The following is a 15,338-nucleotide window of genomic DNA, read 5'->3' as shown; positions in this document are numbered from 1 at the left end:
GTGTGTGTGTGTATGCGTGTGTGTGTGTGAGAGAGAGAGAGCACGTGTGAGTGAATGAATGAATGAGTGTGGGTGTGCGTGTGTGTGTGCACACGCCGGTGTGTGTGTATGTGCGTGTGTTCGACAGAAAAACAAAGAGACAGAGACAGTACAGTACCACCTGTATACACCAGTACCAGTATCAGTACCACCTGTACCAGTATCAGTACAACCTGAACCAGAATCAGTACGACCAAAACCAGTATCAGTACAACCTGTACCAGTATCAGTACCACCAGAACCAGTATCAGTACTACCTGAACCAGTATCAGTACCACCTGTACCAGTATCAGTACCACCTGAACCAGTATCAGTACTACCAGTCAGTACCACCAGAATCAGTACATCCAGTATCAGTACCACCTGAACCAGTATCAGTACCACCAGTACCACCTGAACCAGAATCAGTACATCCAGAACCAGTATCAGTACAACCTGAACCAGAATTACTAGAACCAGTCAGTACAACCTGTACCAGTATCAATACCACATGAACCAGAATCAGTACAACCTGAACCAGTATCAGTACAACCTGTACCAGAATCAGTACAACCTGAACCAGTATCAGTACAACCTGTACCAGAACCAGTATCAGTACCACCTGAACCAGTACCACCTGAACCAGAATCAGTACCACCTGAACCAGATGGATCTCTCTCTCTCTCTCTTTCTTGCTCTGCCCCTTCCTTCCTTCCTTCCTTCCTTTCTTCCTTCCTTCCTTTTCTGAAGTGTTCCTGTCTGTATGTGACACGTGTCAACAACTATGATTACGATATCGTATATTTTAACTGTCACTGTTTTGAGGGGTTTTTGTTGTTGTTGTTCTTTATTGGTTGTTGTTGCGTGTTATTCTTTTATGCATTTATACGTGTTTGTTAAAATTAGTTATGTTGGCTTTATAGACGATGAATAATTTAACGGACAGATAGACCGTAGAACAATCGTTAAATCAATCAACGAGTCAATCAATAAACTGACTCAAACAATATTTCATGAATACAAAAGAAGAGATTGAACCATTCAATCATAAATAAGTAAATGAATAAAATAAAATAAAAATTAAAAAAGTAAACAAACAAACGAACAAATAAAATAATAAATAATCCGGATCAAAACTGCTCATACATATTATAATGAAACTGTTTTGACCAAGCTCACGTGTTGGCGCGCCCAAGCACACACACACACACACACACACACGCACACACACACACAGAAGTGACAAGCGCGCACGCACACACACACACACACACACACACAAAGAGAGACAGAAGTGACAAGCGCGCGCGCACGCACACACACACACACACCTAATACACTCGGGCCCACTTATAAGGAGCGCTCGGGGACCAAATTTTTTACTCCTTATAACCGAGGTTCCTTATAACAGAGATCTCGGATATAAGGAGTAACCCAAGCCCAACTAACTTATAAACGGGCTTCTGCATTTTTTCGGTGTCAGTATCAGCAATTCTTCTTCTTCTTCTCCCTATCTCTCTCTCTGACTCTCTCTGTAGAAAATCATTAGATTCCCGTCAGTTAATCGGTTTTGTATTCTTATGGCAACTTCATCGCCTAACCTAATTAGCAGACTATGTTCTTTTTTAGACCCCCGCCTCTCCGAAGGGGAGGGGGGGGGTCTACTGGAATCGCTCTGTCTGTGTGTCTGTGTGTCTGTGTGTATGTGTGTGTGTGTCTGTGTGTGTGTGTGTTTGTCCAGGCATTTTCTCGGAACTGACTGAACGAAATCACATAATTTTTGGTGTGTGAGTTCACAACCTTAAAAGCTAGGCACACGAACATTTTCAAGCACGAAAGGTCAAGGTCACAGCCACTAGGGTCAAAAAAGGTCAAAACGCATAAATTGCAATTTCTCTAAAAGTAGTTGACCGGTTTAAATGCAGTTGTTTTTAATGGGTTCCTTGACGAAAGCGCTACCTGAAGTATCCTTAACCATTTCCACGTAGGACCAACAGCGAATGGGCAATTCGTGGTTCAAACCCGATGATGGCAATTTACCTGTTCGGGCATTTTCTCAGAACTGACTGAACGAAATCTCTTCATTTTTGGTGTATGAGATCACAACCTTAAGAGATAGACACACGAACCTTTTCAAGCACGAAAGGTCAAGGTCACACCCATTAGGGTCAAAAAGGTCAAAATGGATAAATTACGATTTCTCTAAACGTAGTTGACCGATTTAAACACAGTTTGTTTTAACTGCTTTCTTGACGAAACCCTACAGGGTGGGGGTCTAATGAGCCCCCCGGGGTCAATGCTTGTTGTGTAAAGCATTTGAATTGCGTAATTGCAGCTTATAATCAACAGTTTATACATGAATGTTTGATTTACAACTGTTTGATACTTATTTGATTTGAAGCCAATGTCGGTGCGACATGTCTCCTTTGTAACGGGGCCAGTGGCCTTATACAATCAATGGCATTCTAGTTCATGCCCCCAATCAATCAATCAATCAATCTCTGACTCTCTCTCAGCCCCCCCCCCCCCTCTCTCTCTCTCTCTCTCTCTCTCCCTCCCTCCCTTCGTGACTGCTTGGTAAAATTGCGTCTTGGTGTTCTATCTACATTAATGGTTCCTTGTTTAGACGGTCTTTTGCTGAAAATGGAAATATTCTCTGTGATATTTGTAATACTGCTGAAGGCGAAGAACATTTTATTTATAAATGCCCATTATAATTCGATGGCTTGGAGCCAAAATGGTCTATCTCTACGTAGGCGATTAACTTATTATCAGTTGATTATATGACAAAAACTATAAAACACTACCTGAAAAAAACATATTACAGAATTACAAAGAGCATAATCTCCACTACATATCCATTACAAACTTGTTCACGACAAGCTCTTGGTTTTTACAGTCAGATCATTTAAAGACCAATCGACTATCTAGAGATAGTAAATTTTGGCTCCAAGCCATACATATGTAGACATTAGATGACAGTGCAACACACATATATGTGTGATAGTGCAACACAACACATGTATGTATGATAGTGCAGCACATCACATGTATGTATGATAGTGCAACACAACACATGTATGTATGATAGTGCAACACAACACATGTATGTATGATAGTGCAGCACATCGCATGTATGTATGATAGTGCAACACAACACATGTATGTATGATAGTGCAACATAACACATGTATGAATGACAGTGCAACACAACACATGTATGTATGACAGTGCAACACAACACATGTATGTATGACAGTGCAACACAACACATGTATGTATGATAGTGCAACACAACACATGTACTGCCACCAAGATTACCGGGTCTGATCTACCTTCTCTAGAAGACATAAGTGGCTACTCAAAAAAGCAAAATCAATCAGCCAGGACGAATCACATCCAGCTTTGGGGATGCTCCCCTCTGGTCAACGGTACAGATGTATAAGAACAAAAACCAATCGCTTCGCCAATAGCTTTTTTCCCCAAAGCAGTCAATGCCCTGTCTCTCAAACAAATCCAGTGTGATAAATAGAATTGTGCAACCAACAACCATCTACTGAAAGATTTAGTTATCAGCCCCATCCACATGTAATATGCAGCTTCTGTTCAAACGTGTGTGTGTGTGTGTGTGTGTGTGTGTGCATGTGTGAGTATGCACAAGTTTTTATATTGATATGCACTTGTATGTATCCTAATTTCTACTGTATCTGTGTTTGTGTATGATTTTCGATTATGTTCGTATCTTGTTATGTACTATCCCCCCCCCCCAAATATTCCTTGTGACCCCGGTACACTTGGTAATACAGACATATTCTATTCTATTCTATGTATGTATAATAGTGCAACACATAGCGCAACACAACAAATGTATGTATGACAGTGCAACACAACAAATGTATGTATGACAGTGCAACACAACAAATGTATGTATGACAGCGCAACACAGCACATGTATGTGTGATTGTACTGAACTACGGTATTCAGCCTTTCAAGAATCTCAACTCCAGTAAACTGTTGATATCATATTGGACTGTATCATATTGCACTGTATTGTTTAACTCTCTCCATACGAACGGCGAAAGAGACGACGTTAACAGCGTTTCACCCCAATCACCATCATCAAAATATTGCAAGCAGAACGCTCTTATACTGAAGAGGTGAATGTTGATGACAAAGAATACCACAATTCTGACGACGGAAGCTAAAGGTTGGGTCATTCAGACACCCACTGGACATCCCGAGGGGTCTGTGTAGAGGAGAAGAGAGGACTGGCCGTACTGAGTGAGTTAACATTGTATCACACTGTATTGTTTCACTTTCTTGTCACGACACGTCTCTCTGTAACTCATGCTGCTCTCCCCTGGCAGAGCGTGTCCCACAAGCGCAGCAGCGCCATCCTTTTCTTTTTCTTCCTCTTTTTTTTTTCCTGTCTCCAAAGTGTACTTGTTTTTTTTTTATGAAAGCGGAATTTTCTGCAGAATTTTGCCAGGAATACCCTTCTGTTGCCGTGGGTTCTTTCACCCGTGCGCGGGTTTAATCGTCTTGACTGAAAGACAGATGACGATAAGTGTTCAATCGGGGGACTGGGGTGGTGTGAGGGGAGAAAGTTTTTTTTTTTTTTGTTTTGTTTTTCCTGCTGCCTGGTAAAGGGTGTACAGAACAGTATTGCTGGAGCGTTAAGTACATGGCCATTCGTACCAGAAACTGTGTTGTTTCGCAGGGTTTTTCTCGTGTTCTTTTTTTCCTCTTTTTCAGATGTGACAGTTTTGTGATTGACGTGGCTGAATCTTTAAAATTCAGTCAGCAAGGTTGTACATGCATGCCATAAATTCTACTGTTTTACAGACTGCTCTCTCCCCCCCCCCCCGCCCCCCCCCCCCCCTCCCCCCACCCCTCCCCTCCGCCCAGATGTGACAGTTTTGTGTTTTGTAACGCAGTTTAGTTTTTTCTATGCCATAAATTCTACTGGTTTACAGGCTTCCCCCCCAGATGTGACAGTTTTGTGATTGACGCGGTTGAATCTTTAAAATTCAGTCAGCGTGGTTGTACATGCATGCCATAAATTCTACTGTTTTACAGGCTTCCCCCCCAGATGTGACAGTTTTGTGTTTGACGCGGTTGAATCTTTAAAATTCAGTCAGCGTGGTTGTACATGCGTGCCATAAATTCTACTACTTTACAGGCTCCCCCCCCCCCCCCCCCCCCCAGATGTGACGGTTTTGTGATTGACGCGGTTGAACCTTTAAAATTCAGTCAGCGTGGTTGTACATGCATGCCATAAATTCTACTGTTTTACAGGCTCCCCCCCCCCCCCCCCCAGATGTGACAGTTTTGTGATTGACGCGGTTGAATCTTTAAAATTCAGTCAGCGTGGTTGTACATGCATGCCATAAATTCTACTGGTTTACAGGCTTCCCCCCAAATATGACAGTTTTGTGTTGTAATGCAGTTCCGTTGTTGTTTTTTTTAATCATTTTGTCAGGCAGTGCTGTGCGGTCAGCTGAACTAAAAGCAACGATGTCAAACGTCAAATGACAGCTACTCACAGCGTATGCGAGCCTTCAAGAGGTCTCCGGGAGGTCCGTTGCTGACAGTGACACACACTGTGATGGTGTACCATAAGCCTGGCTTGAGGCTCTGCTCCAGCTGTGTGATCTGGGCAATCTTGCTGGCCACCACCGCGTCCTCCAGCCACACCGTCACGTTGTAGCCCTGTAGGAACAGTCAGGAAATTTGGTAGGAACAGTTTTATTTGGCTGGAACACTGGGACTCCCGAGCCACATCAGCAAATGTACATTTTATCTACAAGGCATACAAACACTTGGGCCTGCCTGCAACACAGAGTAACTGCTGCCAGAAGCCACGTTCTTTCTTGTTTGTGCAAACGATGAAGCCGATTGGTCCACTCAATGCTGTTTCAGTGTAAACATGCACGCGATTAGCTGAGCATCATCGCATGAGACCAAGGTTAGTCGCGACTGCCCTGGCCTCGTGATCAACAGGTCTACAGCGTCTGTGTAATTTTATGATAGGAAAGCATGTAGTCGAAAATGAACTCATCCGAACAATTTCAACGTTGGCGTAATGTCGGAACAAACTGCAATCAAGCATAACAAAATATGGCGAAATCGTAACAGTTGGCATCTCTGAACAAGCACAAAGTTAAAAAAGGTCCAACAGCCTATATGGCCATCAGGGGCAATGGATTCACACCCACTGTGTCCAGCACACCTGGGAGACACTTGCTCTGGACCGTCCAGCATGGCGCAGCAGGATCACCACAGGAGCCTGAGCAGCCGAAGCCAGGTGCATCACCAAAGTGCAATGAAAGCGTGCTGTGCGCAAGGCCCGTGCAACATCCACTGCCACGACAGCACCCACTCACTTGTGTCCCACATGTGGGCGAGCCTTCAGGGCCCGGATTGGCCTCACCAGTCACCTCCGGACCCACAGCCACCAATCTTCCATCTGATTTGTTATAAGCCATGGTCATCTTCGAATCGGAAGGACGAACATCATCATCACTGTGTCCAGGGCTTGGCTATGGAAGGCTGGACCCAGTCCTCTCCTTCCACTGTTTTAACTCACTCCGGACGATGGAACGCTATAGTGCTTTCCACAATTATCATTTTTTCCATGTTTTCCTCACTGGGTAGCACAACAATCGCAGCTACACTGGGCATTGCGAACGTGTCAAGCTCTTTACTGATGACCATTCTCATCAGCAGTGATGAGGTGTGTGTGTGTGTGTGTGTGTGTGTGTGTGTGTGTGTGTGTGTGTGCACTTTTCAGTGGTGTTAAAGGAAATTTTCTTCCTAAAATTACGTTTAAGTAACATACTTAGCTGTGACCCAGTAGTGCAGACTCCGGCAGGGAGTCAGATTCCTGTCCTGTGCAAACTACTACCCGCCTATGCGGAGAAAACAAAAGTCGCTATGGCCGATAACCTCCCGAAGTAGGGAAGAAGACAAAATTGACTGCAGGATTCAAGTGATCAAGCGCTTTGGTGTGCATGGTCCATCAAAACAGAAAGTAGTGAGATATCATCACACCATTTCTCACACAGGCTTTCCTATTCACACTTTCCTCTTCTCATCACTCGACAACGGGCCTATGGTTCGAAACGTCGTATCCCACTAAACAAAGAGGATTCATTTACTACCAAAAAGGTTTTTATAAACTTTAGAGTTTTTTTGTCTCCCGAAGTAGGTTACCTCCCCTATGCATCTGTGACTAGCACCCTGGTCTATCCCAACAAACGCAGTGCAATCCCCAAGAGGGAGAAGTTCAGATCTGAACATAACGCTGCCCGACATCCTGACCTGTAAAGCCATGTCTGAACACACTGAGGTGACAGAGCTCTTCATTGATGAGCATTCTCATCAGCAGGGATGAGGGGGTGTGTGTGTGTGTGTGTGTGTGTGTGTGTGTGTGGTGTGTGTGTGTGTGTGTGCATGTGTATGTGTGTGTATGTGGCGTGAAGCGTGTGTGTGTGTGTGTGTGTGTGTGTATGCGTGTGTATGCGTGTGTGTGTGGTGTGAAGTGTGTGTGTGTGTGTGTGTGTGTGTGTGTGTGTGTGTGTGTGTGTGTGTGCGTGTATGTGTGTTGTGTTGCGCTGTGTTGTGTTGTGTGTGTGTGTGTGGTGTGTGTGTGTGTGTGTGTGTGTGTGTGTGTGTGTGTGTGTGTGTGTGTGTGTGTATGTGTGTGTATGTGTGTGTGTGTGTGTGTTTGAGTGAGTGAGTGAGTGAGAGAGAGCATGCGTGCATGCGTGTGTGTGTGTGGCGTGAAGTGCGTGTGTGTGCGCATGTGCATGCATGTGTGTGTATGTGTCTGTGTGTGTGTGTGTGTATGTGTGTGTGTGACCACCAATTTCAATCTGTGTGTGTGTGTGTGTGTGTGTGTGTGTGTGTGTGTGTGTGTGTGTGTGCTCTGTGTGCTCTGCGTGCATGTGTTTGTGTGTTGTGTGTGTGTGTCTGTGCATGCATGTATGTTTGTACATGTGCATGCAAATGTGCATGCATGTGGATTGAACCAGAACAGATGTGGGAGCTGTCTCTGATGATCCATAATGTAATTTCCAAACACACTGTACTGCATTGTACAATCTGACACAATTTCCAATTGGAGTAACAAAGATGCTTTGTACTGAAATGTATTCTAAAAAAAAAATGTTAATCAAATTAAATTTTAAAAAAGAAAAAAAAAAAGGAATGATAAAGATTGTTGTCAATGTCCAGGCAACAGCATCTTCTAAGCACTGTTATCTATCCCCAGCCCTGTGTGTGTGTGTGAATGTGAAAGAATGCTGCGACAACCGACCTGGAAGTGCTGGTGATCGGGTCGGTCCTTTGCCATCTGCCACTTCATCAGCACCACGGAGTTGGGCTCCTTCTCCCAACTGAACATGTCCGGGGGTGGGTAGGGAGCTGGACAAGGTTGGGGGGTGGGTGGGGTGGGGGGAGGCACCAGAGGTGGGGGGGGAGTGGGAGGACGGAGGGAGGGGGGGGAGGAGGAGAGGGTTACAGTTTATTGCCACGGCTGTGTTATCATTCACATTTCCACCAATGCAGAAATCCGTGTATAATGCAACGTTACACGACACAACACAGCACAAACACGACACGATACAATGCGCACTACACACACATCAACACAATGCTATCCCCTTCCCCTGGGAAATCACCTCGTCCATCCACCACACCATTTAAGGAAGTCTAATACATTGTAACACAAACACAATACAATACACGCTACACACATCAACACAATACTACCCCTCCCACAGGACAACACGCAGTCTGTCCACCACACCACACACAGGAAGTATAACGCAATGTACCACAACACAAACACAACAAATACACACTACACACATCAATACAATGCAACCCCTCCCCCTGGAGAAAGACCCAGTCCATCCACCACACCACTTAAGGAAGCATAACACAATGTAACAAAAACACAACACAAACACAATACAATACAATACAATACACACTACAAACATCAACACAGTACTACCCCTCCCACAGGAAAACACGCAGTCTGTCCACCACACCACACACAGGAAGTATAATATAATGTAACACAACACAACGCAAACACAACACACATCAACACAATGCTACCCCTCCCACGGGAAAACACACAGTACGTCCACCATACACAACGCAAACACAGCACAACACAAACACAGCACAACACAATACACAACCACACAATACTACCCCTCCCACGGGAAAACACGTTGTACGTCCACCACACACAATGCAACACAGCATAACACAAACACAGCACAACACAATACACAACCACACAATACTACCCCTCCCACGGGAAAACACATTGTACATCCACCACACAAAACGCAACACAGCACAATACAAACACAGCACAATACAACACAATACACAACCACACAATACTACCCCTCCCACGGGAAAACACATTGTACATCCACCACACACAACGCAACACAACACAACACAAACACAGCACAACACAATACACAACCACACAATGCTACGGTACCCCTCCTCCCACGGGAAAACACATTGTACATCCACCACACACAACGCAACACAGCACAATACAAACACAGCACAATACAACACAATACACGACCACACAATACTACCCCTCCCACGGGAAAACACATTGTACGTCCACCACACACAATGCAACACAGCATAACACAAACACAGCACAACACAATACAATACACAACCACACAATGCTACCCCTCCCACGGGAAAACACGTTGTACGTCCACCACACACAACGCAACACAACACAACACAAACACAGCACAACACAATACACAACCACACAATGCTACGGTACCCCTCTCCCCATTCCATGCACCTAACCACTTCAAGGAAGTATGTATAATACAACGGAACACAAACACAACACAAACACAATACAATAAAACACAACACACAACCAACACAAAACACACAACATCATTTCAAGACCAGTCCCTCAACCTCACCACTTATTAAAGGAGGCATAATACAATGTAACACAAACACAACCATACAATACAACCCCTTCCCTCCCCCCAGACCCTCCACAAGTCTGTCCGACCACACCACTTAAAGGAAATATGAAGTATAATACGAATGTAACACAAACACAACCACACAATACAACCCCCTCCCACCCCCCACACCCTCCATAAAGTCCGTCCGACCACACCACTTAAAAGGAAGAATAATACGAACGTAACACAAACACAACCACACAATACAACCTTCCAACGCCCCAGCCCCACCACAAAGTCCGTCCGACCACACCACTTAAAGGAAATATGAAGTACAATACAAACATAACACAAACACAACCACACAATACAACCCCTTCCCTCCCCCCAGCCCCTCCACAAGTCCATCCGTCCGACCACACCACTTAAAAGGAAGTATGAAGTATAATACGAACGTAACACAAACACAACCACACAATACAACCCCCTCCCACCCCCACACCCTCCATAAAGTCCGTCCAACCACACCACTTAAAGTATGAAGTTTAACACAAATGTAACACAAACACAACCACACAATACAACCCCTTCCCACGCCCCAGCCCCATCCACAAAATCCGTCCGACCACACCACACCACACCACACCACACCACACCAACTTACGGACGCGGACTTTGAGGCCCGGGGAGATCTCGGCCCCCTCGACTATGGTGCGGACCTGGAAGGTGTACAGCTCTCCCCGCACCACGTCCGTCACCATGTAGGACACGGTGCTGTTGCGGGTGGGCTCCTCCGGCACGATGTCCGACTGGTCTGCCACCCGCCCGGCCCGCCTCGTCTTCACCAGGTACCTCTGAAAGGGTCAGGGACAGGGTCAGGGTCGGGGTCGGGGTCAGGGTCAGGGTCGGGGTCAGGGTCAGGTTTCAGGGTAACACAGCACAAGGCGTGGAAGGTGAGATAAGGGTTTGGCGCTGTTAAGGTGTGTGTGTGTGTGTGTGTGTGTATATATATATTATATATATACATATATGTATGTATGTATGTATGTATATATCAGTACTGTATTGGTAAGGTGTAAGGTAAGATATGGTATGGTAAGGTATGGTATGGTAAGGTTTAAGGTAAGGTGTGGTAAGGTTTAAGGTAAGGTAAAGTAAAGTAAGGTAAGGTATGGTAAAAGGTAAGGTAAGGTATAAGGTAAGGTATGGTAAGGCAAGGTTAAGTAAGGGATGGTATGGTATGGTATAAGTTAAGGTAAGGTACGTTAAGGTCAGGTCAGGTCAGGTAAGGTAATGCAAGGTAAGTAAGAGATCCAACATTCACTCATATACATGTAAGAGTGGGCTTTAAGTAAGAGCTCCCACATTCACTCATAGTCACACACATGTTAGGAGCGGGCTTTTTACATGTGTGACTGTTTTTACCACACTACGTACACAGCCTTTTACTCAAGTTTTGGAGCTGTGCACGTTGGTTATGTTCTTGCTTCCATAACCCACCCAACACTGACAGAATTACAGGATCTTTGACTAACGTGTGCGTTTGACCTGCATGTGCATACACACGAGCACAATCTGCACATACGTTGACCCGGGGGACGACTGGAAAAGTCTCTGCCCTTTATCCATCAGGTGCGTCAAGACTGAGGACTGAACTCAGGAAACTCAGGTGAGAAGAATCCAGCACGCTAACCGTTTGGCCAGCGCACTGGTCGAAGAACGACTCAATGTGGGTTCCAGGTTTGTGAAGTCAGTCAGTAAACAGGACTTCCTACCACGATATTTAACCTGTTGTGCACCACAACTGAGACAGGCACTGTTCTCACTTGCTGCATGAAAACTATGACTGGGACAACAAACTGTAAACTCTGGTGACGCTAATTCACTGTCTTTGGGGGGGAGAGAAAAAAACATCAAGCAGTTTTCCTTTTTCTTTTTTTGGTCATCATCTGCCAAACCCTGATTTTCCTGTCTACAAACTGTGAACGCATTTTCTAGTCTATTACCCATCACACACATACACACGCACACACACACACACACAAACACATATACGTACACACACACATCCACATCCACACAGACACACAAACAACAAATACATGCAGACACAAACACACACACACACATGTACAAGCAGACACACACACATTAACGCACACTTGACACACACACAGAGGCGCGCACACACACATACACACATAAACACACACTCACAGGCAGGCACGCACGCACACACAGACACACACACACACACACAAAAGAACCACCACTCACCAAAGCATTGGCCTGCATGTCACAAGGCGCGTTCCAAGTCAGAACGATGTGGATCGGTCCGTCTGGGTGGTACTCAAACCTGAAGCGCAGATGCTTTGGGGCACCCGTGTCATCTGTCACAGACACCCAGCATCTGTCACTACGATGCTGTCTCAATACCACTGCTACTTATAATAAAGGACATTTATCATGCAGTGCGATGGGTGCAATAGCCGAGTGGTTAAAGCGTTGGACTGTCAAACTGAGGGTCCCGGGTTCGAATCACGGTGACGGCGCCTGGTGGGTAAAGGGTGGAGATTTTTACGATCTCCCAGGTCAACATATGTGCAGACCTGCTAGTGCCTGAACCCCCTTCGTGTGTATATGCAAGCAGAAGATCAAATACGCATGTTAAAGATCCTGTAATCCATGTCAGCGTTCGGTGGGTTATGGAAACAAGAACATACCCAGCATGCACACCCCCGAAAACGGAGTATGGCTGCCTACATGGCGGGGTATAAACGGTCATACATGTAAAACCCCACTCGTGTGCATACGAGTGAACGCAGGAGAAGAAGAAGAAGAAGATCATGCAGTGCCAACACACTTGACCACAAAAATCTTGTGTCGCTGTAAAATGCTAAATATGAAAAAAAATAAAATAAAATAAAATAAAATAAAATAAACAGCAATACAAGTATTCTTTTGACAACCTCTACTACAGCATGCATTGAAAGTTGAAAGGCTACTTTTATCTGGGCTTACTTTTCACCTGATCACCCAAACAAGCGAGAAAAGAAAGTGTTGCGTCCTCCTGAAAGACAAGGCAACATGCAACACGAGGGCATCAATAAAACCATGGAAAAAGAAATAAGATGTGAGAAGAAAAATTCGCCGCAAAGGAGCACAGGGTCAGGAAACAAATGATGACTGCTGTCAAAGAGGGCTCTGCGCGTGCAGGCAGAAGGGAGGTAACACGCTAAGGGAGGCTACTAGCTGCAGATTCTTTCCATTTCTCCGCTTGGGTGTTGTACTTGTAGTTTGCACAGGACAGGGAATCAGGCCCCCTGCTAAAGCCTGCACCAGTGGGTCAGGGTATACTTTGTATCATTAAACAGCCTTTTAGGAACATCAGGGCGGTGAATTCATAGCCACTGTGTCCACTGTGTCTAGAGCTCGGCACAGGAAGAAAGGTGGAGCCCCAATCCTCTCCTTCTCCCGTTTTAACTCACCTCCGGACGAATAGTTTTCTCCCTCGTTTTCCCTTACAGACGACCCATTTGTTAGGGTTAGGAAAAAAATCACAAAAAATACAAAACATAAAGTAACTGAATGAAACTCACTGTACTTGACCCACTGACCCCTTTCCTCACATTGTGTGAACACCCACCACCCTCCCTCTTCACTGCTCTCAGAAGCTGAGTCACTATTAAGTACTTTTTTTTTGCTGGTAGCTAGCTTTCTTCACTGCAGATACTTTGTTCAACATCTTCATCATCCTCGTCGATGTTGAAACCTTCTGTCTGAAGCATTTCAATCACTTCAGCAGCGGTAAAAGCCGCTGTCGTGATCTAGTGTGTTTGCTCCAAAAATTTCCACTTGTATCGCCTGCAACGCCATTTTTGATACGTATGCAGATTAGCTTGTTGTGTGGGGTCCTGAACTCGCTGTGGAGTGTGTTGTCATGGAATCTAATGAAGAAACTTTCCATTCAACCCTTGACATGTTTGCAATGCTCAGTGTAGCTGCAATTGTTATGCTACCCTATGAGGAAAGCGTGGAAAAAATTTTAACTGTCGAACCCGCTATAGCGTTCCGTCGTCTGGAACGCTACCTTACATCAGGAATGCTATAGCGTTCCATCGTCCAGAGTAAGTTAACCCTCCCCTACACTTGCAGAAGATCAAATACGCATGTTAAAGATATTGGAATCCATGTCAGCGTTCGGTAGATTATGGAAGCGTAAGAATACCTAGCATGCATCAGCATGATAGACTCATCAACAAATGGCTGCTCGCTATGTAATGAAAAGTTTCAGTTTCGGTTTCTGAAGCAGGCGTCACTGCGTTTTGGACCAATCCATGTGTGCTACACCATCATCTGCCAGGCAAAGATGCCTGACCAGCAGCACAGCCCAACATGTTAGTCAGGCCTTGAGTGCATTCATACCTATTAGAGTAGCTCAAAGAATTTTGCCAGAGGAAAACGCTTATGCTGCCATGGGTTCTTTTTGAGTGCGCTAAGTGCGTGCTGCTCACAGGACCTGGGTTTATCGTCGCATCCAAATGACTGGACACCCAGTTTGATTTTCCAGTCAAAACGTTTGAGAAAGGGCATAGACTATGATTCAAACCCAGGATTGTCACAGACGCTATATTTGCAGTTAAGATAAACCTAGATAAGGTAAACCCAGACCGTCACAGACACTGTACTGGTAGATAAACGTCAACCATACGTGGAGTGATGGCCTAGAGGTAACGCGTCCGCCTAGGAAGCGAGAGTATCTGAGCGCGCTGTTTCGAATCACTGCTTAGCCGCCGACTTTTTTCTCCCCCTCCACTACACCTTGAGTGGTGGTCTGGATGCTAGTCATTCAGATGAGACGATAAACCGAGGTCCCGTGTGCAGCATGCACTTAGCACACGCAAAAGAACCCAAGGCAACGAAAGGGTTGTTCCTGGCAAAATTCTGTAGAAAAATCCACTTCGATAGGAAAAGCAAATAAAACTGCACGCAGGAAAAAAATACAAAAAAATGGGTGGCGCTGTAGTGTAGCAACGCGCTCTCCCTGGAGAGCAGCCCAAATTCACACAGAGAAATCTGATGTGATAAAAACAAATAGAAATACCAATCCACCACCTCCCTTCCCAAATGAAAAGAAGAGAAGAAGCAGACAAGACAAACCCAGACACTGCACCGACAGGCAAGCATCTTAAACCATTCTACCATCTCCCTTCCTGAGTGAAAACAAGGTCATCATCATCATCTTCATCATCACCATCAACAGCGGTCTGGAGAGGAAGCTGGCAGAATGGTTAAGACGCTCAGCTGCCAATACAGACAGTCCGTGAGGGTGTG

At 45.2% G+C, this 15,338-nt stretch overlaps 1 protein-coding gene across 1 annotated transcript in view; it reads right to left on the bottom strand.

Annotated features, from left to right (window-relative positions):
- LOC143277386 (sortilin-related receptor-like) overlaps window positions 1–15,338 on the bottom strand; it is a 125,447-nt gene that overhangs the window by 10,845 nt on the left and 99,264 nt on the right. Inside the window, exons 42-45 of the mRNA XM_076582169.1 lie at window positions 12,282–12,394; window positions 10,669–10,858; window positions 8,339–8,445; window positions 5,565–5,730 (exon numbers count right to left, since the gene is read on the bottom strand). Of these exons, the coding sequence (XP_076438284.1) occupies window positions 5,565–5,730; window positions 8,339–8,445; window positions 10,669–10,858; window positions 12,282–12,394 (576 nt within the window). The remainder of the gene's footprint in view (window positions 1–5,564; window positions 5,731–8,338; window positions 8,446–10,668; window positions 10,859–12,281; window positions 12,395–15,338) is intronic.

Source organism: Babylonia areolata, chromosome 34 (assembly GCF_041734735.1).
Source record: "Babylonia areolata isolate BAREFJ2019XMU chromosome 34, ASM4173473v1, whole genome shotgun sequence".
In the NCBI taxonomy this organism is placed as follows: domain Eukaryota; kingdom Metazoa; phylum Mollusca; class Gastropoda; order Neogastropoda; family Buccinidae; genus Babylonia; species Babylonia areolata.
Note: the sequence above shows the minus strand (reverse complement) of the source record. Positions and strands in the feature narration are given on the sequence as shown.